At 36.2% G+C, this 25,628-nt stretch overlaps 1 protein-coding gene across 17 annotated transcripts in view; it reads left to right on the top strand.

Annotated features, from left to right (window-relative positions):
- RPAP2 (RNA polymerase II associated protein 2) overlaps positions 1 to 25,628 on the top strand; it is a 129,821-nt gene that overhangs the window by 7,149 nt on the left and 97,044 nt on the right. For 16 of the 17 annotated variants that reach the window (XR_011565799.1, XR_011565796.1, XR_011565797.1 and 13 more), the window contains exons 4-8: positions 4,437 to 4,535; positions 4,739 to 4,804; positions 6,781 to 6,869; positions 22,169 to 22,204; positions 24,066 to 24,993. Coding sequence is in view for 9 of the 17 variants with exons in the window: in XM_070786109.1 (XP_070642210.1) it covers positions 4,437 to 4,535; positions 4,739 to 4,804; positions 6,781 to 6,869; positions 22,169 to 22,204; positions 24,066 to 24,993 (1,218 nt within the window). In the remaining 8 variants the exon portion in view is untranslated. Of the gene's footprint in view, positions 1 to 240; positions 321 to 4,436; positions 4,536 to 4,738; positions 4,805 to 6,780; positions 6,870 to 22,168; positions 22,205 to 24,065; positions 24,994 to 25,628 lie in introns of all 17 variants that reach the window. The other variant, XM_070786110.1, reaches the window with a different exon arrangement.

Raw genomic sequence — 25,628 nt, 5'->3', positions numbered from 1 at the left:
GTTGAGTTTTAAACCAGCTTTTTCACTCTCCTCCCTCACCCTCATCAAGCGGCTTTTTAGTTCCTCTTTGCTTTCTGGCATTAGGGTGGTATCATCTGCATATCTGAGATTATTGACATTTCTCCCAGCAGTGTTGCTTCCAACTTGTGATTCGTCCAGCCCGGCATTTTGCATGATGTGTTCTGCATTTGTTAATTAAGCAGAGTGACAATATACAGCCTGAACATACTCCTTTCCCAGGTTTGAGCCAGTCCATTGGTTCCGTGTTTGGTTCCAACTACTGCTTCTTGACCTGCATACACATGTTTCTCAGGAGGCAGGTAAGGTGGTCTGGTATTCCCATCTCTTGGGAGAATCTCTTGAAGAATTTTCCACAGTTTGTTGTGATCCACACAGTCAAAGGCTTTATTGTAGTCAATGCAGCAGAAGTAGATGTTTTTCTGGAATTCTCTTGCCTTTTCTGTGATCCAGTGTATGTGGCAGTTTGATCTCTGTTCCTCTGCCTTTTCTAAACCCAGCTTTTACATCTGGAAGTTATCACTTCATGTACTGTTGAAGCCTAGTTTGAAGGATTTTGAGTATTACCTTGCAAGGATGTGAAATAAGCACAATTGTATGTTAGTTTGAATATTCTTTGGCATTGCCCTTCTATGGGATTGGAATGAAAATTGACTTTTTCCAGTCCTGTGGCCACTGCTGAATTTTCCAAATTTGCTAACATATTGAGTGCAGCACTTTAACAGCATCATCTTTTAGGATTTGAAATAGCTGGAATTCCATCACTTCCACTTGCTTTGTTTGTAGTAATGCTTCCTAAGGCCCACTTCACTTCACACTCTAGGATGTCAGGCTCTAGGTGAGTGACCACACCATTGCGATTATCTGGATCATTAAGACCTTTTTTTATACAGTTCTGTGTATTCTTGCCACCTCTTTTTAACTTTTTCCATTTCTGTTAGGTCTTTGCTGTGTCTCTCCTTTATTGTGCTCATCTTTGCATGAAGTGTTCCCTTGGTATCTCCAATTTTCCTGAAGAGATCTCTAATCTTTCCCATTCCCATTCTCCTCTAATTCTTTGCATTGTTCATTTAAGAAAGCTTTCTTCTTTGCTGTTCTCTGGAACTCTGCCTTCAGTTGGGTGTGTCTTTCCCTTTCTCCTTTGCCTTTTGCTTCACTTCTTTTCTCAGCTGTTCGTAAGGCCTCCTAAGACAACTGCTTTGCCTTCTTGGCATTTCTTTTTCTTTAGGAGGGTTTTGGTCACTGTCTTCTGTACAGTGTTACAAACCTCTGTCCATAGTTCTTCAGATACCCTTATCAGATCTAATCCGTTGAATCTATTTGCACTTCCACTTTATAATCATAAGGGATTTGATTTAGGTCATACCTGAATGGCCAAGTGGTTTTCCCTGCGTTCTTCAGTTTAAGTCTGAATTTTGTAATAAGGACTTCATGATCTGAGCCACAGTCAGCTCCCGGTCTTGTTTTTGCTGACTGTATAGAGCTTCTCCATCTTTGGCACCAAAGAATATCATCAGTCTGATTTCAGTATTGACTATCTGGTGATGTCCACATGTAGAGCCATCTCTTGTGTTTTGGAAGAGGATATTTGCTATGACCAGTGTGTTCTCTGGACAAAACTCTGTGAGCTTTTGCCCTGCTTCATTTTGTACTGCAAGGCCAAACTTGCTAGATATTTCAGGTATCTCTTGACTTCCTGCTTTTGCATTCCAATCCCCTGTGATGAAAAGGACATAGTTTTTTGGTGTTAGTTTTAGAATGTCTTGTAGGTCTTTATAGAACATTCAACTTCAGTGTCAGTGGTTGGGGCATAGACTTGGATTACTGTGTTGTTGAATGATTTGTCTTGGAAACAAACCGAGATCATTCTCTCATTTTTGAGATTGCACCCAAGTACTACATTTCAGACTCTTTTGTTGACTATGAGGGCTACTCCATTTCTTCTAAGGGATTCTTGCCCACCATAGTAGACATAATGGTCATCTTAATTAAATTCACCCATTCCTGTCCATCATCACCTGTCCATGATTCCTAAGATGTCAGTGTTCACTCTTGCCATCTCCTGGTTGACCACATCTAATTTGCCTTGATTCATGTACCTAACATTCCAGGTTCCTATGCATTATTGTTCTGTACAGTATCAGACTATACACCACCAGACACATCCACAACTAGGAGACATTCCCACCTCAGTCCACTCTCTTCATTCTTTCTGGAACTGTTTCTCCAGTAACATTGGACACCTACTGACCTTGGGGGCTCATCTTTCAGTGTCATACCTTTTTGCCTTTTCGTACTGTTCATGGGGTTCTCAAGGCAAGAACGCTGAAGTGGTTTGCCACCAGCTTCCCTGGTGGCTCAGATGGTGAAGATACTGTCTACAATGCAGGAGACCTCAGTTTGATCCCTGGGTAGGGAAGATCCCCTGAAGAAGGAAATGACTACCCACTCAAGTATATTTTCCTAGAGAATCCCATGGACAGAAGAGCCTATTGGGCTGCAGTTCATGGGGTTGCAAAGAATCAGACATGACTGAGAGACTAACACTTCCATAGTATAAAGTCTTTAAATCGGTATAACATGAAACTTCCTTGCATTATTGAAATCTTTGAATTTGTTGTCAGTCACACGCTATATAATTTGTGCATTTAAAGATAACCAGCTATTACTATTATGCATTCTTTGTTTTATAATGACTTTAAAATGTACTTGAGAGAGGTAACATGCACGTTTTATCCCTTAATAGTAGTTCTTTTAACCAGTCTGCTAATCTTACTTGATTTTCCTTGCTTTGCACTGCTGATTGCCATGTCCTTTTTTCATAGGCTGTATGTTGTCCTGTTTTAGTATTAGAAAATCATTATTTCTGTTAATGTAACTTCATTCATTTTGATATTTTAAAAACATGAGATACAGACCCCCTATGGTTTAATCAACACATGAGAATTATCATTTACATTAAAAATTTTTTTTTGTTTTCATTAATGGCTTTATTGCATTAAAAACTTGAAATGTGTGTTATATCCTCATAATCCTTATGAGAAAAAAGAAATGGAAAATTAAAGCTAGAGATTTTATTGTAGAAATAATTCTTGGTGTGGCTCAGAGATTTTCCTAAACGAGGAATATAAATATGACAATATTTAAATTGATACGGGTAACTGCATCAGAATCTCCATACTCGATGACTCTAAAGACAAACCAGAAATGCTGCTTTGTCTCAAGAACTGAGGTTGGTTTGTTTGTTGTTTTTTTATTGAAGTTCCGTTAGTATACAATGTAATGTTAGTTTCTGGTATACAGCCAAGTGTTCAGTTACACTTGTGTGTGTGTGCACATGCATGCTAAGTCACTCAATCATCTCTGACTCTGCTGTGGTTCTCTGTGCTATACAGCAGGGCCTTGTTTATTTTTTATATAATATATATATATATTTCATTTATATCTGTAATTAGCACCCTTTCTAACCACCCACTGCCACTCTTCCCATCATTACTGCTTTCCCCAATTCCATACTCCATTCTGCTAAGCTGTTGCCTAACTCATGGAGAACACAGCAGACACCTGGATTTTTTTCTCTACTGCACTCCCTTGCTCACCTTAGCTTACTTAGCCTCGCCTTTACTCCTCCTCATCAGAAGAGGGGACATTCTTCTTTGCCTTGACCCATCCTTCCACCTATTTGCTCAACTTCATCTTCTTCCTCCTCTTCTGAGACTTTCTTCATCACTCTATCTCTTGCCTTTAAACATTCCCCTCTAGCCTACTGACATAGCCAACCCATCATTCTGGGTGGTAGATCTGAGATTATTTGAACAAGAAAATGTCAAAGAAAAATATTTGGTGTTAGCTTATAACTGTCACCTCACTGTTGTGTTTTTTCAGAAGATGGAAGATTTTGCACAAAAATTTGTTCAGGAGTCACAATGACACCTTTAATATACTTTGTTTATAAGACTGTGCTTTCAGAAATAGGTAAAATTGTATATGATTTTATTTTTATTTTTGAGTAACACTTTTAAAAATAAAAAATATACTATTAATATTTTCCTTTGATATAGTAATCAGAATAGCATCACCTCTTCCTCTTGCCTCAATTATTTCATGAATTGTATAATCTACAAAGATGTATAGTTTACTGTGGCAGAAATTTTGGGGGTTTTATGGGTTTGTGTTTTTTAAATAATAACTTACATTTCCTAAGTACCTAGAATGTGTCTAGAAGCACTTTTCTAAGTGCTTTTCCTTTATTTTCTCCTCTGATTCTATCAAATGTATGAGATCGGTACATCAAACCTATAAGATTGGTACTTTTACGATCCCTGTGTTTTCATATAAGATCAATGAGGCCTAAAGAGCTGATAAATAAACTTTTTGAATAATCTGGTCAAGTAAGTGCCCCTCTCATTTCGTTGCAGGGGAAGTTCATCACACCTGCTCACTATAGTGATGTTGTGGATGAGCGTTCTATTATCAAACTCTGTGGCTATCCTTTATGTCAGAACAAGCTAGGAATTGTAAGTAACTTTTTTTTCTTGAACATGTAGACTTTTAACTTTCGTATTTACCAAAATACCATGTAAAAAGAACAATAAAACCGAGGTCATGAACTAATGATGTGGGTTAGCCAAAGATACAATATGTAGATGACTTAATGTTAACCATAAAGTTCATGTTTATTACTTGAATTCTATCATACACTATACTTTCTTTTCTTTAGGTACCAAAACAGAAATATAAAATTTCTACCAAAACTAATAAAGTCTATGATATTACTGAAAGAAAGGTAAGTTTAAAGATTATCATCACTGTGGGAGTTAATATTTAATATTATATTAAATGGAATTCTAAAAATATCTGTTTAAAATCTTGCCTTTTAGAAAATGACTATGTTAAAAGTTTTTCGTTTATAAATATTTATAGCATTCAAAAATTTTTTTGCTTACACTTTAGTTAGTATGTGAACATTTAAAAATTGCATATTGGCATGAATTCAGGTGAGTGAATCATAGAACAGAATAGAGAGCCAGAAACAGACTTCTACTACTTATGTGGACACTGAACATAAGACATCAGGAGTATTTTAGATCAGTGGAGAAAGGATGGGTTTTTTAATAAATTATATAAGCCCAATTATCCATACAGAAAAAATGATAGCTATTAGAGTGTGTATACAAAGATCAATTTTAGGTAGATTAAGAACCTAAATGTAAAAAAATATGTTTTTAGAACTTGGAGAGAATTTATTAAATAAGATAGAAAATTATAGACCATAGAGGAAAACCTGATAAATTTTTCTACATTAAAATAGACAACATTGCTCATTAGAAGTTCTAAAACAAGAGTGAAAAGATAAGCTACAAATCAGGAGTTACATTTCTCACACATAACTGACCACAGATTCATACTTCTGGTCAAATAAATATTGATACAACCTTTCTCAGAAACTGTTTGGCAAAATCAAATTTGTTAAAGTCAAATTTACACATTCTTTGAGACCATTCTGTTCTTTGGTATAAACTCTTTCTTATTTAACCTGTGTACACAAGTACATATGTGTATCAATGTTCCTTGTGCTTAGTTGCTCAGACGTGTCCGACTCTTTTGCGACCTCGCAGACTGTAGCCTGCTGCTTGGTTGCTCAGATGTGTATGACTCTTTGGTGTCCCCGTGGACTGTAACCTGCCAGGCTCCTCTGTCCATGGGGTTTTCCAGGCAAGAATATGGGGGAAGGTTGCCATTCATCCTCCAGGGGATCTTCCTGACCCAGGGATGGAACCTGGGTCTCCTGTATTGCAGGCAGATTCTTTACCATCAGAACTACCAGGGAAGCCCGTGAATGTTCCTAGTAGGATAAACAAAATATGGTGCATATTCAGTACATAAAATAGAATGTTATTTAGCCTTCAGAAGGAAAGAAATTCTGACACAGCTACAACTGAATGAAGACATTGTTCTAAGTGAGATAAGCCAGTACAAAAGGAAAAATAGTCTATGATTCTACTTATGTAACGTAATTGAGAGTAGTCAAATTTATGGAGACAGAAAGTAGAATGGTTTTTGTCACAGGAGGTGGAAATGGGGAGTTACAGTTTAATCGGTGTGAAGTCTCAGTTTTGTAAGATGAAAAGATTTCTGGAGATGGATGATGGTGATAGTTGCAAAATAGTAAGAGGTACTTAAAGCCACTGACCTGAACACTTAAAAATGTGTAAGATGATGAATTTTGTGTATCATCCCACAATTTTTTTATTGTAAAAATTGTAATTAAAAAAGGTTCATGTAACATGGTAATGATAACAAAAAATAGCAACTCATTGTTCTTAAACGGTAACTAAAAGGTAGTAATACTTAGGCAATGGAATGTAATACACAGTGTAAATGCATAGGCTATGGCTACATAAATGACTCTGGAAAACATGATGTGGAACAGAATACAAGAATACATAATATTATTCTGTTTAGACAAAGTTTAAAAATAGGCAAAACCAAATGTCAGTAGCAAGACTGAAAGAAAGCAAAGGAATGAGTAATAGAATTTATGATAGTGGTTATCTCTGGGGAATGTGGAAAGCGATGCGATTGGGGAGGAACACAGAAAAGCCTTCAAAGGTACTAAATCTTATTTCTTAACTTGAGTGGTCAATTCTTGGATTTTTTTTTTTCTGTGAACTACATATTTATGTTTTATATTCTCTTCTGTACATAAATTGTATTTCAAATAAGAACAATAAGTTGCTGGTTTTAAAATGTTCTTTTCAGTGTTTTTGCAGCAATTTTTGTTATAAAGCATCTAAGTTTTTTGAAGCACAAATTCCTAAAAGTCCAGTGTGGATTCGCGAGGAAGAAAGGTAATTTAAATCATTATGTATATATTTGTTCATATATTTCTTTATAGTTTTTGAGATATGTAAAGAGTAGGTTAGTTTTCTTTGGAATGCATTTATTATATACATTTTCATTGTGGGGAAATGGTTATATTTCAAGCAGAATTTTTAAGGATTTTACACTTAAAATCAGAAAGTACCTACAGATGTTACTTGTTTTCTGTTTTAGCTTTAAGAACAAAATGAACTTTGCTTCCTGCTCTCATGGTTATTTCTATTAATCCTAATAATATAATAATCCTGGGATGAGAATTTTAAATTTTTCCAGAAGGTACAGGATCTTAGATCCAACTGAACTTACTTTGTTAGGAAGCTGTATGTGCATGCCATGTGCTAAGTCGCTTCAGTTGTGTCTAACTCATTGTAACCCCATGATTGTAGCCTAACAGGCTCCTCCATCCATGGGATTTTCCAGGCAAGAATTTTAGAGTGGGTTGCCATGCCCTCCTCCAGGGGATCTCCCCAACGCAGGGATCAAACCCATGTCTCTGTCTGCTGCATTGGTAGAAGTGTTCTTTACCACTCGTGCCACCTAGAGAACTGTATCTTGCTGTTCTGTTACTAAGTCATGTCCGACTCTTTGCAGTGCCATGGACTGCTTCCCTGTCCTTCACTCTTTTCCAGAGTTTGCTCAGTGCCCATTGAGTGGGTGATGCTCTGCAACCATCTCGTCTTCTGCCACTCTCTTCTCCTTTCGCCTTCAGTCTTTCCCAGCATCAGGGTCTTTTACAACAAGTTGGCTCTTCAAATCAGGTGGCCAAAGTATTGGAGCTTCAGCATCAGTCTTTCCAATGAATTTTCAGGGTTGATTTCCTTTAGGATTGACTGGTTTAATCTCCTTTGCACTCCAAGGGACTCTTGAGTCTTCTTCAGCACCACAGTTCGAAAGTCCAATTCTTTGGCACTCAGCCTTCTTTATGGTCCAGCTCTCACATCTGTACATGACTACGGGAAAAACAATAGCTTTGACTAGACAGACCTTTGTTGGCAAAGTGGTGTCTCTGCTTTTTAATATGCTGTCTAGGTTGGTCATAGCTTTTCTTCCAAGGAGCGAGCGTCTTTTAATTTCACGGCTGCAGTCACCATCTGCAGTGATTTTGGAGCTCAAGAAAATAAAATCTGCCAGTGCTTCCACTTTTTCCCCATCTATTTGCCTTGAAGTGATGGGACTGGATGCCGTGATCTTTGTTTTTTGAACGCTGAGTTTTCAGCCAGCTTTTTCACTCTCCACTTTCATCCCCGTCAAGAGGCTTTTTAGTTCCTCTACACTTTTTACCATTAGAGTCTTGTCATCTCTATATCTGAGGTTGTTGATATATCTCCTGTCAGTCTTGATTCCAGCTTGTGATTCATCCATCCTGGTATTTTGCATGATGTCCTCTGCATATAAACTAAATTAAGCAGAGTGAGAATATACAGCCTAGTCGTACCCCTTTCCCAGTTTGGAACCAGTCATTTGTTCCATGTAAGGTTCTAATCATTGCTTCTTGACCCACATACAGGTTTCTAAAGTAAGGTGGTTTGGTATTTCCATCTCTGAAAGAATTTTCCAATTTGTTGTGATCCATACAGTCAAAGGCTTTAGCATAGTCGGTGAATCAGAAGTAGATGTTTTTCTGGAATTGCCTTGCTTTCTCTGTCATCCAAAGGATCTTGGTAATTTGATTTCTGGTTCCTCTGCCTTTTCTAAACACAGCATGTACATCTGAAAGTTCTCAGTTCACCACTGCTGAAGCCTAGCTTGAAGGATTTTGAGCATAACTGTGTTAGCATGCAAAATGAGCAAAATTGTATGGTATTTTGAACATTCTTTGGCATTACCCTTTTTGGGATTGGAGTGAAAACTGACCTTTTCCAGTCGTGTGCCCATTGCTGAGTTTTCCAAATTTGCTGACGTACTGAGTGTAGCACTTTGACAGCATCATCTTTTAGGATATAAAATAGCTCAGCTGGAATTCCATCACCTCCACTAGCCTTGTTTGTAGTAATGGTTTCTAAGACCCACTTGACTTCAGACTCTAGGTGAGTGACCACTTCATTGTGGTTTTTGGGTCATTAAGATCTTTTTTGTGTAGTCATTCTGTACATTCTTGCCACCTCTTCTTAATCTCTTCTGCTTCTGTTAGGTCCTTACCATTTCTGTCCTTTACATGCCCATCCTTAGGTGAAATGTCCCCTTAGTATCTCTAATTTTCTTGAAGAGATCTCTAGTCTTTCCCATTCTATTTTTTTTTCCCTCTACTTCTTTGCACTGTTCATTTAAGAAGGCTTTCTTATCTCTAGAATTCTGCATTCAGTTGGTTATTTCTTTCCCTTTCTCCTTTGCTTTTTGCTTCTCTTCTTTCCTCAGCTATGTGTAATGCCATTCAGACAGCCACTTTGCCTTCTTGTATTTCTTTTTCTTTGGGATGGTTTTGGTCACTGCCTCCTGTACAGTGTTATGAACCTCTGTACATAGTTCTTAACTATGTACTAAGGTTAAAAAGTTCTAATTAATTAGAACTAATTTATTTAGTTTAATAATTTACTTATTTCTAATTTTGTTTTCTAACTTATTAAATAACTTATTATTTAATTTATTTAATCTTTATTAAAAGTACAATATTTTATAAATTTAAAAAAGCCAATTTAAAGAGTCATTTTTAGCAAAAAAGTTTATAGACACTCATGGGTTGTTGCCTTTTGAGAAATGTTTGAACATTTATAACATTTTAGTAGTTGCTGAATTTGAAAGAGAATTCATTACTGAAGGAAAGTTGCCATAATGTTAAAGAGGAAACAAAAATTATTGTTATATATCTATACAAAGGCTTAAATTAATGAGATAATGTCTCAAGTAATTCATGTTTGATAGAGAATATTATAACACAAAGCAGTGTTATTTGAGGTAAAATAAGATACATGCTAAATAATCTTACTGGATGCTCAAGTAACAGCACTGCTGTATGTTCACCTGGCATCAGTTGTACTGGTGACAGTAGCTTTGTTTGCAGACGCCTTTGCCTGCTGAGCCAATTCTGTGTGGTTTAGAATATGTTGAATATACTACAGTGTGGCCTTTGTTAATTGAATTAAACATTATAGAGACTAAATTGCTCATCATTTCTCTGCCAGCCTGACTTTCTTATTTGGAGATAAAAGATTGTAGCATTGTCCAATGTTTCTGGAAAGTTATAAGCACCTTTTTAACTATCATTTTTTCTCTTAATAATTCTTTCTAAATTTTTTTTTAAAATTTTACTTTATTTTTAAACTTTACAAATCGTATTAGTTTTGCCAAATATCAAAATGAATCCGCCACAGGTATACATGTGTTCCCCATCCTGAACCCTCCTCCCTCCCCATACCATCCCTCTGGGTCGTCCTAGTGCACCAGCCCCAAGCATCCAGTATCGTGCATCAAACCTGGACTGGCAACTCGTTTCATACATGATATTATACATGTTTCAATGCCATTCTCCCAAATCTTCCCACCCTCTCCCTCTGCAACAGAGTCCATAAGACTGTTCTATACATCAGTGTCTCTTTTGCTGTCTCGTACACAGGGTTATTGTTAGCATCTTTCTAAATTCCGTATATATGTGTTAGTATACTGTATTGGTGTTTTTCTTTCTGGCTTACTTCACTCTGTATAATAGGCTCCAGTTTCATCCACCTCATTAGAACTGATTCAAATGTATTCTTTTTAATGGCTGAGTAATACTCCATTGTGTATATGTACCACAGCTTTCTTATCCATTCATCTGCTGATGGACATCTAGGTTGCTTCCATGTCCTGGCTATTATAAACAGTGCTGCGATGAACATTGGGGTACACGTGTCTCTTTCCCTTCTGGTTTCCTCAGTATGTATGCCCAGCAGTGGGATTGCTGGATCATAAGGCAGTTCTATTTCCAGTTTTTTAAGGAATCTCCACACTGTTCTCCATAGTGGCTGTACTAGTTTGCATTCCTAGCAACAGTGTAAGAGGGTTCCCTTTTCTCCACACCCTCTCCAGCATTTATTGCTTGTAGACTTTTGGATCGCAGCCATTCTGACTGGTGTGAAATGGTACCTCATAGTGGTTTTGATTTGCATGTATGACATGCAAATACATGACATTTCTCTGATAATGAGTGATGTTGAGCATCTTTTCATGTGTTTGTTAGCCATCTGTATGTCTTCTTTGGAGAATAGCAAGTGAAGCAACTGACAAACAACTGATCTCAAAAATATACAAGCAACTCCTACAGCTCAACTCCAGAAAAATAAATGACCCAATCTAAATTTCTTTCACGAGAGCTGCCATTGCCTCCTCAGTTCTAATGACAGCAACATATTACATTTCTCAGTGTTCAAACTGATGTTTGCTTGAGTTCTTAGCTTTGCTTCCAGAGATCTTTTTTCTACTTCTTGAACTTAGCGCTCTCCTTTAGTCCATCCACATATCTGCTTCAAAACCGTTTATCAAAGCACCTTTCCTGCCATCTGTTTTCTTCAAATTGGTACTTCCTTTAACTAATTTAAAAACATTCCTTCCTCTAACCTTTTCCCAAAATCTTACCATCCTATCTTCAGAATGCCTAGTTTTTTCCCAAAATATGAAGCTCTGTCAATTTATATTTATGGTTCTTGAAATTCTACTTTATATACCCTTCCCCACCTCACTAAAATGAAAGATAAAAATGCCCTTGGTTTTTTGAAACTTACCAACTTAATTTACATTTAAAGTGTGTAGGGACTTTCCTGGTTGTCCAGCCCTCTGCTGGACAGGGGGGTGCAGGTTCCATCCCTGGTCTGGGAGCTAAGAACCTGCATGCTGCACAGTGCGGCCAAAAAATAAAAGTAGGTAGGTAGGTAGGTAGGGCAGTGTACTCTTACTACCCAGCAGGATGCATGCGTCTGCTTGTGCACACACATGTGTGAAAGCCAACCTCTGTGGTTACGTTTAAATCTCATTGGGATAGCAAAACAAATACACTTGAATGAAACAAATTTGACTTATTGTAATGGGCACCTATAATGTAAGTTAGTGAGGTTAAAACACCGCATAATGAAAAACTTTAAGCAGAGATGAGAAAATAAACTTACAGGAGTAGGATGTACTCAAGAGCTGAGGAGCCACTCAACATTTTTGAATAGAATTTAGTCTGGCATTGGTATGCAAGATGAATTAAAGGATCACAATGAAAGAACTGAAAGGATCCTTAGAGATAATTTAATCCAACTTCATTATCACACACGATCAGAAAGAATAAGTGTATTTCTTAAGCTAGTTATAGATTCTGAACAAAGCTAGGATTCTTTCTTGATTGGAAGTAACCAGTGAGCAATTTATAAATATACAGTTATCACATTGTACATAGTGTAACTATAGCCCTTATTTATGCATAGTAGTTGTCCGTATACCATGTCAGTATTTTTCATAACTGGATGCATCAGTGTTACCTTAATTTCTGAATTCTTAAAGGCAAACATTATGTCAGTTTATTTAATCCACTAGAGGTCACTGTTTTTTCACAAAAAATGTTTGGTATTTTTATGTGTGCTAATGATCAGAATTCTGGAATTCAATATTTTCTTAAAAAGCTTGTCTAGATATTGTACATATAAGCTTTACAAAAATGTATTTTAAAGAAAGTCTGTTCACATAACTTTACAGAAATGTATTTTAAAGTCTGTTCACATAGGTATGAATGTTACACCCCATAGTATATCTTTTAAAGGCAAAAAATGGCTTTAAAAAAAAATGCCAACATTTAGTATTTAATGCAGAGATATTTTTATTAGTTTTGAACGAGTTGTAATAAATAAGGTGCTGCTGCTGCTAAGTCGCTTCAGTCGTGTCCGACTCTGTGCAACCCCATAGACGGCTGTATCACCATAATTGCAAGTTATAATTTTATTAATATTAATTGCTATTTTCATTATAATTTAAAAATAATAAATTTGAAAATCTACTCAAAGAATTAGATATTTTATTGTAATAACTTCCAAAATCTTTTTTTAATTGAAATATGGTTGACATACAGTATTATATATTAGTCTCAGGTGTACTAGTGGTGATTTGATAATTACATACATTATGGAATGATTACCATGATAAGTCCAGTAACCATCTGTTCCCATACAAAGTTATTACAGTATTATTGACCATATTCCTTATGCTGTACTTTACATCTCCGTGGCTTATTTCTTTTAAAATTGGAGGTTTGTACCTCTTAATCCCCTTCACCTATTTCATCGACACACACACCCGTCTCCCTTCTGGCAACCCCTTGTTTGTTCTCTGTATTCATGAACAATTTCCAGAATTTTTTACCATTTTACCTTATCCAACACATACATAGAACTGAACAAAAAGTTTTATGAAATAATGTTTATCCTCACTACATGGAAAGCCTCTGTTATTTTCTACTCTGTTGCTTTTTTTGAAATGCTGGTAGCAACCTCCTTAACTGGTTGGTCCTGATCTGCAGAGCACTGTTTTGTTGACTCCAGCTTAGGATTTTAGTATTGTTTTACTCTAGGAAAGTCTTATCAGCACTGAATCTCATTTTCCTCATTTGTAAAGTAGAAACTTGCATTTAACCTTAGTTCCCTTTCATTTTAATGTTTTAACAGTTCTAAGTCAGTCACTGCTGCTATAGTTGAAAGTTTTCTGGGTAAGAAATGTCTCATTTATAAAAATGATGAAAATTTAAAATATCAGCATAAGCCTAGGGAAATATATACTACCTTTTAGGGAAGTCTGTCTCATTTAAGAGTTTAGAATAAAAGTTACTGACTTTAATTAGAATTCTTTAGTCTTGTAGAAGGCTGATAAAAGACTGAATTGAAGTTTTTATATTATGAATAAAAACCAAGAATATTTTATAGTATGTCTCAAACAACTTGAAATCTACATATTCAGAGACACCATGATCTTACCATTTGTCAGTAGAATGTTAAATTTGACTCAGTTTGGTTTTTCTTACATTGTTATGAAAAGTAATATTAATCTATCCACCAGATTCTAAAATACTAAAGCCTATATTATCTCCTAAAATTTATCAAATATTACTTTGTGCCATAATGAACTCACTTCCTCCTTAGTAAAAATGTATAAAGCAGCTTAGGAAAAATTTAGACAAATTCATGAATTCTAGCTCCATATTTCTATTGAGGCTTTGGAGTCAGAAAGGGTCTTAGAGGGTTTGTGTTCCCTTGTTTTCCTTATTAAGGTAAAACTATCTGGAGTGTGTCTTTAATGTCGTGGACAGCAGCAGTGCTTTACACAGAAGGGCTCCTGATGCCCTGTCAGAGACAAAACAGTGACCTAGATGGCCTGGGTATGACACAGTGTGAGGCTTCTCGTGTTGTGAGTTAGAAAATTCTCATTCACTTGGTGGCCAGAACCAGACCACATACAGTTTTGTTCCTAAGACAGCATGCTCCTTCAGGTAGTAGTACTATATAGTTACATTTATAAATCCTGTGGTTAACTGGAGGCTCTGACAAGTCTTTGAAGGAGGGAATCTTCTAAAATTGTAATTAAAAAATTAGGAGTTAAAGCTAAGGAGGAAGGACAAACGTTTAGAATCAAAGTTTGATTTTAAAAGATGAAATTGGGGTAAATGGTTAATGCTGACAGAGCTGAAAGCGCCATCATGTGGCCCAGCGTAGGGGGTTTTCACACATGTTTCTTGGCAATAAACACAGTATAATCTCAGAGGTGCGGAAGCCAAAAACCTCTGCAGAACAACTTCTATAACCTCTTCCTGAACAGTCACCTCTGTTGCTTGGTAGACAGATTAAAAACTTTCTGAAACAGCTTTTAACATATTTGAAAAATTCCCACCACAGGAGGGAATAGCAGTCTGCTGCTTCTGTTGGTTTATTTATAATACAAATATTCTAAGTGATATATACAAACACACATCAAGGTCTTTTGGTGTGCTTTTTCTAGTTTTAGACTTACTTTGGTAAAGTTACAGTTAATCATCTGATTTATAATTTAGTGAAAATAATGTTTATGGAGAACCAGCTTGAAAGTATTCTTTAACATGGTTACTTATTTTTAAAGTTGAAATTATCTCGATTAAATGTCTCAGGACAACATGAAGGGAATGGAAGGTACCTAGATTGAAGAAAAATGGTATTTCTAACAAAAAGCTTTTGAATTTCATCTAAAACAGATAGAAAAGAAAGTAATGTGACTTGGTGCCTTGTTTCTAAAACAGCTCATAGGAAAAACAAACTGAAGTTTTATATGGAATCTTTTGTTCAATACCTCATCAAACTCAATTTTAGTTTATTTTAGTGTCAGGTACCTCTCTCTCTTTTATAGATTGGAAATCAGAGTATTAAGTTCATTCTTAAAGCATCTAGAAACAATGTTCAACATAGTTTTCTTTACATGAAGTCAGAAAACTGAAACAACAGAGAGGAAAATAATGAACTATATTGAATTCCTATGGGAGGGGTTATGTAAAGATGGTTTCATCACAACTTTGGGGGTTGCTTTTTCTGGCTTTAATTAGAGGCAACATGTTAGAACTTAGACTTTCAAAGACCTAAAGTCAAATCTTACTGCTTGAGACACGTGGTGATCTTGGGAACCCCCTTAAGGATCACTTTACCCCTCCGAGCTTCGGTTTCCTCATCTATAAAAGTAAAGTTGAGAGTTATGTGAGGATCAAAGAATATAATATATGGAACCACGTAGCAGAAAGTGTGGGAGAATGAAAAAGTCCTGGAGATGGATGGTGATGGTTGTGCAATAATGTAAATGTACTTGATACCACTGGACTGTTGCTAAAAACAGGTTAAATGGTCAGTTTTATGTTATATATGTATATATTTTAACCACAATTTTTAAAACATTTATCGCATAAAAAGCACTCAGTATATGCTAATTTCCTCATTCATTAGAGATTGAGTTTTCTTTTAATTCTTAGTGTTTTTCTCAAAAAATATGAAGTTGCAATTCTGGAGATGTCTCATAGGACTTCTTAAAATATCTTCATGATTTAGAATAATGTGTACATTTGTATTACCCTTGATTCAGCCATACTTGGACCTTATTCTTATTTGGAACTATTCTGCCTCCAAGATCTTGAAATAAGAGCTTCCCGTCTCTGACCACAACCTCTCTCTCATCTACAGCTGTCACTCCTGAGTGTGCTTTGTGACCTCATTTTGACCTCCGGTCTCTACCTTAGCTCTATTCTTCTAGGGTGGCAGACCCTCATTTAATTTGTTTTCTTGAGCTCCATGGTAAGCGGTTGTAACATCATCCTCTCAGACAACCCCAGATTCTTTCTCCCTTAGCCTTCAACCATGTCCACTTTCCCAAAATTCAGTCATCCTTTTTTTTTTTCCCTGTTCCTCAAGATTATTGGGTAAAGGTCTCAAATAAGACCAATTAGCACTTTAGATAAGCTGTCTCATTTCAATCCTCACAACATACTAGGGAAGTATTGGTACCCATTTTATGGATGGTGAAACTGAGGCTTTAGTGACTCACTCAAGAACACTTGGCTAATATATATAGATTTGGGATTTAAATCCAGATGTATCTGGCACCAAAGCCTACACTCCTGTGGCCCTGTTCCAGTTGATTCTGTCTAGTCTCAACAGTGTGTTCACATGTTTATTCTTTCTTAATGACTGATACATTCAGACCTTTTCTCTCCTTAAATGTTGAAGCCCCACACCCCCAACTCCTAGTAGATATAACTTACCACTTAAGTGAAATGATTGAGGACATCCACTAGAATCTCCATTATTTTCTTCATATACTATGTCATTTCTCTGCCTCCTCGTTGCTAGTATAGTACCTTGTATGTTACTGATTCTATTCTCCTCTCACCAAGGCCTTGCTTTATGATTTATTCCCATTTTCTTCCTCTTTCAGACCCTTCCTTTTGTTCTAATTCTTCTTCCTCTACTCTGAAAAGGAAAAAAAAAATCTGAAAATTATTCTTTAGATTTAGCAGCCCTATGGTTATTTGTGATCTTAGCAAGAGTCATTTTAGTAAAGTAATGCATACATACAGATGTCAGGAGGTAGAGGGCTGAGGACTAAATAGGAGATAATCGAATTGGAAGTGATGAGTGTAGACTTCTTTAAAGAAGTCTGTCAGTGAAAGGGGAGAGGTTGTATGGCTCAAGGACAGAGTTGTTTTCTATGTGTGCGTATATGTGTGTTAGTTTTTTTTAAGAAATAGGCTAGATTTAACCTTGGTAACTTACCAAAAGAGAAAAAAGGGAGAGGTTTGTGGAAGTTCAAAAGGGAAGGGATATATGTATACCTCTGGCTGATTCATGTTGAGGTTTGACAGAAAACAACAAAACTCTGTAAACCAATTATCCTTCAATTAAAAAATTTTTTAAAATTTAAAAAGAAATTAACAACCGGTCCAGAAATAAAAAGTGGAAAGGGAAAAAAAAAACCTCCCTGTAAAATCCATAGGATTCACCTCAAACGCCTTTACGTATAAACTTTATTGTTCGTTAGAGGCACAGCTGAATCTGAAGCTTGTCATCATTGGCTCAGCAGGAAGTTTTTCTTTCTTCTCTTAATTTCCTGTAGCAACTCATCTCTCTCTCACGGTACTTATTACATATTCTGTTGAATTATACGACGCAAGAGTATAGTTCTTGTGAGCCATGCTGGCTGGGTTTGATACCTGGGTTTACCACTTACTAGCTGTGTGACTTTCTGCACGCTGCTTAGTCTTTCAATATTCAGTCTTTTTATCTGTAATGTGGGATGATAGTAGTAGCCACATCATTCTCATGAGGATGCTGCTGCTGCTGCTAAGTCACTTCAGTCGTGTCCGACTCTGTGCGACCCCATGGACGGCAGCCCACCAGGCTCCCCCGTCCCTGGGATTGTCCAGGCAAGAACACTGGAGTGGGTTGCCATTTCCTTCTCCAATGCATGAAAGTGAAAAGTGAAAGTGAAGTCGCTCAGTCGTGTCCGACTCTTAGCGACCCCATGGACTGCAGCCTACCAGGCTCCATCCATGGGATTTTCCAGGCAAGAGTACTGGAGTGGGGTGCCACTGCCTTCTCCTCTCATGAGGATGGTTACTTGTAAATCTCTTAGAATGTGCATTTTCCTCCTACTAAATTGTAATGTCCTTAAAAATAGGAACTTATTCTTTGTATTATTTAACATACCCAGAATAGTCCACATGTATAATATTTCAGAATTTTATTTTTGGAGGAATTTGTTGAATGATGGAATATACCCTGTATTTACAGGTTAGCCATTTAGTTAGAACAAGAATCTAGTTGAGAATCACTGTGTCTATACACATTTTTTTTTCCCTACACTGATACTCAGATCCCGGTGTAGGACCAAATGCCAGACAGCTGCATGGTACTGGACCTTGATAATTTTAGCCTAGAAGACTCGGTCGAGGATGTGGGATAGGAAGAATGAGAAAACTACAAATGGAAGTGGGAGGAAGTAGTCAACAGGCAATAAAACACTCTGTTGTAGACGTTAGCATATTATTTAGTATGCTAAAAAAGCTCTTAATGGGAGTTATAAATATGCACTGGAGAAGTCAAGACTTGTCACCATCCAAGCAGTGTCATTTGTTTTCTTTGAGTAACACCAAACCAAGGTAGCTCCTGTGACTAGAGTTTTCATGAGTGGGAAGAAGCAGGGTAAACAGAATAATTTGGATGATTGCTGAAGGACTAAGGAAAGGAAAGAATAGATTAAATTTTTATTCTCAGGGAACTCTCTGATTATTGCCTTATTTTGTCTTCTGAATTTTTTATTATTGGTCTTGGGGGAATTTCTGAACTGTAGGGGAATCTCTAGAACAGGAATGTATGCTGATGGGTGGTTCTTAGATGTGTAATGGGAAAGAATGCCTTAATCAGCTAGCAGTGCCTCCCATAACTAAGGAGAGGATTGCCAATGAATCCATCCCCTGCAGTGCCTTGTATGCTAAACAAAAGATGAATGGATTATCTAGGCAATAGTTATATGATTGATGCTGTGATGTTTAATTATATAGAAAAATACTTGCAACTCTGATGTTTTTGATTGGCAGCCTTTAAATGTCATAACTGAAATGACTTCCAGTTCCATATATCCATTTAGTTTCGCTTTTTAAAACGGAAATTCTTGGCACTATTACCTTCATTGCAGCCCTGTTTTTCCTTTTAAATGGAGTTTATGTTCAGTGACTTAGTTTCTCTTTAGTGCACATCTATTTCCTTGTATGTACTCTTTTTTTTTTTTTTCTATTAACTGACTTTGTTTACTAGAGCAATTTTAGGGTCACAGCAAAATGGAGAGGAAGACACAGAGATTTTCCCATAAAGCCCCTGCCCACACACATGCCTAACTTCCCCTACTATCAGTATCCCCCATCAAAGTGAGCATACATAGATGAGCCTACATTGACACATCATTATCACCCACACCCATGGTTTACACTAGGGCTCACTCTTGGTATTGAACCATTTGGGGTTTGGACAGATGTATAATAACTTGAAGGTACCGTTATACTATCATACAGAGTAGTTCTATAGCCCCCAAAATCCTTTGTGTTCTACCTGTTCATCTCCTACTCTAAAACTTCTGTAACCCCTTATCTTTTTACTGTCCCAGTGGTTATACCTTTTCCAGAATGTCATATAGTTGGAGTCCTATATAGTATGTAGCCTTTTCAAACTGGATTCTGTCACTTAACACATTTAATTTTTTCCCTGTTTTTTCATAATTTGATGGCTCTTTTCTTCTTAGCACTGAATAAAATTTCATTGTCTGAATTTACTGTAGAATTTATCCATTTACCTACTGAAGAATGTCCTGGTTGCTTCCAAGTTTTGACATATGAATAGAGCTACTGTAAGCATAGCATACAGGTTTTTGTGTAGACATAAGTTTTCAACTCCTTTGGATAAATACCACTGTGTATGATTTCTGGATTGTGTGGTAAAGAATATGTTTAGTTTCTGTAAGATGTCTCCAAGATGTCTTCCAAAGTGACTGTACCATTTTGCATTCCCACCAGCAATGAATGAGAGTTTCTTTTTCTTCACACCCTTACCAGTATTTGATAGTGTTAGTGCTCTGTCTGGATTTTGGCTATACTAATAGGTATTCAGTAATATCTCATTATTTTATTTGCACTTCTGATGTCACATGAGGTAGGGCGTCTTTTCATATGCTTGTGTGCCATCTGTATATCTTCTTTGGGGAGCTCTTTGGTGCATGTCTTAGTCTGTTCAGGCTGATACAACAAAATGGCATGGACTGGGTAGCTTATAAACAAGAAGAATTTCTTCTCACAGCTATAGAGATTTTAAATCTGAGATCAGGGTGCCAGTGTGATTGGGTGAGGGCCTCTTCTGGGTTGAAGACTTCTGGTTTTGTCCTCATGTGGTAGGATGGAGAGGGATTTCTTTGGCCTCACTTATAAAGACACTAATCCCATTGGAGAAAGATTTTCCCCTGTGACCTAATCACTTCCAAAGGGCTCACCTCCTAATACTGTCACACTGAGTTAGAATTTAACATATGAATTTGGTGATGAGGGGACACAAACATTCAGACTTTTTGATCTTATTGACGGTCTGAATTTTGGTTATTCTTAAAGATGTATAGTGATGTCTCTTTGTTTTGTTTGTTTTTCCATTATTTTTTAAATTTGCATTTCCCTGATGAACTGTGGTGTAGAACATCTTTTCATATACTTATTTATCATCTGTTTATCTTCTTTGGTGAGGTATCTGTTAAGGTCTTGGGCCCATGTTTTAATTGAGTTTGTTTTCTTGTTGAGTTTTAAGTGTGCTTTGACATTTTGGATAACAGTCTTTGATTAAATTTGTGTTTTGCAAATGTTTTCTCCTAGTCTGTGTCTTATATTTTTATTCTCTTGACAGTATTTTTCACAGAACTTAATAAAGTCTGACTCATCAATTCTTTTTTCATGGATCATGCCTTTGGTGTGTATCTAGAAAGTCATCTAGGTTTTCTCCTGTGTAATCTTCTAGGAGTTTTACAGTTTTGCATCTTACGTTTAGGTCTGTAATCCATTTTGAGTTAATTTTTGTGAAGAGTATAAGGTCTCTGTCTAGAATAATTTTTTTGCATGTGGAACATCATTTTTTGAAACAACTATATTTTCTCCATTGTGTTACCTTTACTCCTTTGTTAAAAATCAGTTGACTGTATCCATGTGGGATGCTTCTGGCCTCTCTGTTTTTTTCCACTGATCTTTTTTGTCTCTTCTTTCACCAGTGCCACACTGCCCTGTCTTGATTACTGTAGCTTTATAGTAAGTCTTGGAATCAGGAAGTGTCATTCTCCAACTTTGTTCTTCTTTAGTATTGTGTTAGCTATTCTGGGTCTTTGCCTCTCCATAAAAACTTCAGGATCAGTTTGTCAATATCCATAAAATAATTTGCTGGGATTTTGATTGGGGTTGCATTGAATCTGTAGATCAAGTTGAGAAGAACTGACTCCTTGACAATACTGAATCTGTTGGTAAGTATGTAGAATACTGATCCATTTATTTAGTTCTTCTTTGAATATGTAGTTTTTAGGATGTACTTTTTCTGAGTACTTCTGTAGTACTTTACAGACTTTGCATGTTCTCTTGAACTCATTTGCTGTTGTATTTGTTCCTTTTGTACTTGGCTTTGTAAGAACTTTTTCCTCCTGTTTTTGATATCCTTGATGCCTAGCTAAATGTGATTTTGATATTACAAGGCAAAACTTTCCTAGAGTTAAACCACCTGACCTACATACCTCACAACAATGCTGCAGTACAACTGCTTTATCAATTAGGGCAAAAAGTCTTACCATATAAACAAAATACAGGAGAATTATAATAATCTCTGCCCTCAACAAGCTTGTAGTCTAGTTAAGAAACTAGACTTAAACATATGAAAAGTAAGACACTTAAGATAAAATTTCTGTATTAGGTCATAGAAGAGTACATGATTAATGTGTATTAACTGTAAAGACAATGATGACTAAAATTTAGAGAAGGGAGAGATTTACTTTAGCAGGTTAGTCAGGGAAACTCTTGGCTTGTGGAACTTAGTCCAGAAATATGAGAAAATTTTGGACAAAAAAGATTAATCCAGATTTCTTGTGGATGAGTTTTACAATATGTTGTCATTTAATATTTTTTCTTAAAAATTTTTATATGAACTGTTTGCTTTTTGTTATATTTTCTGTCCAAAGTGGTTATAATGAACCACCTTTAAGTGTTTGACATATCAGGTGCTTTCAATTTTTTATTCCTGTGTTCTTGTCACAGACATCCTGATTTTCAGCTGCTACAGGATGGACAAAGGTATGGTTGAATCAGTATCACTTACCTTCTGTATATTCATGTTAATAGAAACATTAAGAGTAACCCAGGTGATATGAACTCTTGGACTTCCTGTGCTGGTGCATTATGTAAGTGCCCATTCTAGCCCACACAAAGAAATATTTGCCTTGTACAGCTTTTTTTCTTTTGTGATGGTAAGATGATGTGTTTGATCTGTATGATTTACTGTACAGCTGTTCCTACCAAGGAAGTCTAATTGAACCTGTTGAAATACGACACAAATACAGCTTCCATCTGAAACACTGTGCTTCTTTGTCAACCAAATTGTGCCAATTACATTTGTTGAAAGGTTTTTATAGCCTTATTTTGTAGAATTTCAAACATTAATGTATCAGCTATTTAATTATTTGAAAGAGTGTTTAAAGCATTAATAGAAATTCCAAGTTGTATTTTTTCCTAAACTTTCCTAGTGACATTGCTTGCCCAGCCACGATCTTCTCTCAAAACATACCCTTTTATCTTCCAGAGTAAATTTTCCTGGTTATTAATCACTACCTTAGTTATATGGAATTGAGCACAAGCTAGATACTCTTTAATTGATATAAATCTTCAATTTATGGGTTTGAAATAGTATAGAAAAATGTAATTACCTTACAATTCCGAGAGAAAGTGTACATGAAAATTCAGTTATTCTAAGTTTTTTGAAATTGTACTTCAGTTACAGTAGACCATGACTGTCTAGGCTAAATTCTAACTTTAAAAATGTTACCTGATACTGAATAAACTTACTATCTTTTTTTCTCCATTTCTATCCAGAACCTTGTTTTCAACTCTGCTTTTATTCTTCTTTTATACTTTCCCCAAGCATGCTTTTTTGTTGCTGAATTACTTTATTTCACTTTAAAAACCTTTTTAAAAATTGGAATAGCCAGTTTTTGGAGAGCAGTTTACAGAAAAATTGTGTGAAAAGTAGAGATTTCCTGTATACCCTTTCATGACTCTTGCAGTACTTCTTGACCCAGAATCCTTCCCATCCTGACCTTTTAAAGTTCTCATTTGTGCATTTGCTTAAGGGTAATTGATCTCCTCCCCTCATCTTTCTCGTTTGTATAGACAACACTTCTCTTTGCCTTTACTCGTTCATATTTTTTAATCTTTTATAAACCTAATCTAAAAATTAAAGTAACATAGTCAAAGGGAAAACTGTTGTCTTTAATTATTATCCTTGTGTCTTAATTCTGGACTTTCAAGTATCTTTCATTGATTAATGTTGATTTGCCAACTTTTTCTTTTGCTATGACTTTCTTATATTTTTCATTTAATGCAATTTTCTACATAACTATCAGCCAGAATTGGAAAATGCTTAAACATCTTTTTTTAAATATTCAAAATCTGAACAGAGTTCCTACAGTATTTTTTTTTTTTTTTTTTTTGAGAAACCGGTAATGAAGTTATCAGAAACCTTAAAAGAAAAAAAAACTATGGATTCATTACAGAATTGGAGTGAGCAAAATTCAAAATAATTCAGTGGGATGAAATTATTGAGTGTTAGTTTGTGGGATTTTGTTTGCAGATATGGTTTGATTTCTTGTTTTGTTTTTCTTCTTTTTGCTCAACTCTTAAAACACTTTTAAAATAATTAAGGAGAAAAGATAAGGGAAGAAGATGGAAGGAGAACTATATCAGATATGATGTAGAGAAATTACAGAATTATAGCTTTCTTCTGAAATGTGTGTGTGTGTATATATAGGCCTAGGTAAATATTAGCCTATAAATAAAGCCTTGCCTAGGGAATAAAATTTTTATCTTGGAAGTTACAAAGTACAAATTTTCTGGGACATTTTGTTTCTGTGTTACAGTTTTTATTTCTTTCTCTCAACAGTGGTCCTTCTGGAGAAGAAATACAGTTATGCAGCAAAGCCATTAAAACATCAGATATTGACAGTCCTGGCCATTTTGAGAAGCATTATGAATCTAGTTCTTCTAGCAGTCATAGTGATAGTAGCAGTGATAATGAGCAAGACTTTGTTTCCTCCATTCTACCAGGAAACAGACCAAATGCAACAAGGCCACAGCTGCACGAAAAAAGCATAATGAAAAAGAAAGCTGGTCAAAAAGTTAACTCTCAGCATGAAAGCAAAGAGCAAACAGTAGTAGATGTCATTGAGCAGTTAGGCAATTGCAGATTAGATAATCAGGAGAAAGCTACTGCTTGTGAACTTCCTTTACAGAATGTAAATACACAGATTTCTTCAAATAGTTCTCTGCAAAAAAAATTAGAAGCTTCAGAAATTTCTGATATTAAATACAGTAGTTCAAAAGTAACTCTTGTAGGCATAAGTAAGAAAAGTGCTGAACATTTTAAGAGGAAATTTGCCAAATCAAACCAAGTTTCTGGGTCAGCTTCCAGTTCATTGCAGGTGTGCCCTGAAATTGCAAAGGCAAACTTACTTAAAGCCCTGAAAGAGACTTTGATTGAGTGGAAGACAGAAGAAACTTTGAGGTTTTTGTATGGCCAGAATTATGCATCTGTATGTCTGAAATCCTCCTCAACCCCTCTGGTTAAAGAAGAAGAACTTGATGAAGATGATATGAACTCTGATCCAGATAGTCATTCCCCTGCCCTGCAGGAGTTGAACAGCTTGGATGAGTCTTTACCATTTAGAGCCTCAGATACAGCCATTAAACCACTGCCAAGTTATGAGAACTTGAAAAAAGAAACTGAAACATTAAATTTAAGGATCAGGGAGTTTTATAGAGGACGATATGTTTTGAATGAAGAAACCACCAAATCACAAGACTCAGAAGAGGTATGTCTTAATGACAATTTTTTTTTTTAATATTGATTTATTTGGCTGCACCAGGTCTTAGCTGCGGCATGTAGGATCTTCAGTCTTTGTTGTGGTGTGCGGGGATCTTTTTTTATTAGTTGGCGGCATGCAAACTCATAGTTGCAGCATATGGGATCTAGGTCCCTCACAAGGGATCAAACCCAGCCCCTCTGAATTGGAAGTGTGGAGTCCCAGCCACTGGACCACAAGGGAAGTCCTTTAATGATTTTGATTTTTCCATACTGCTAATACATGAGCAATCACCATAGTAAATCTTGGAGCAGGAAGAAAAGTACTGAAAGAATTTAAGAAAGAAGAGTCCCTTAATCATTTGGTTTAAAATGCCATCTCCAGTATTGACATTGAAAGTGAAAGTCGCTCAGTCGTGTCTGACTCTTTGTGACCCCATGACTATACAGTCCATGGAATTTTTCAGGCCAGAATACTGGAGTGGGTAGCCTTTCCCTTTTCCAGGGGATCTTCCCAACCGAGGGATCCCACATTGCAGGCAGATTCTTTACCAGCTGAGCAACAAGGGAAGCCCAAGAATACTGGCATGGGCAGCCTATCCCATTTCCAGCAGATCTTCCCAACCCAAAAATCGAACCAGGGTC

This window comes from Bos indicus, chromosome 3 (assembly GCF_029378745.1).
Source record: "Bos indicus isolate NIAB-ARS_2022 breed Sahiwal x Tharparkar chromosome 3, NIAB-ARS_B.indTharparkar_mat_pri_1.0, whole genome shotgun sequence".
NCBI classification, from domain to species: Eukaryota; Metazoa; Chordata; class Mammalia; order Artiodactyla; family Bovidae; genus Bos; species Bos indicus.
The sequence above is the reverse complement of the archived record's forward strand: the minus strand, read 5'-3'. Positions and strand labels throughout refer to the sequence as shown.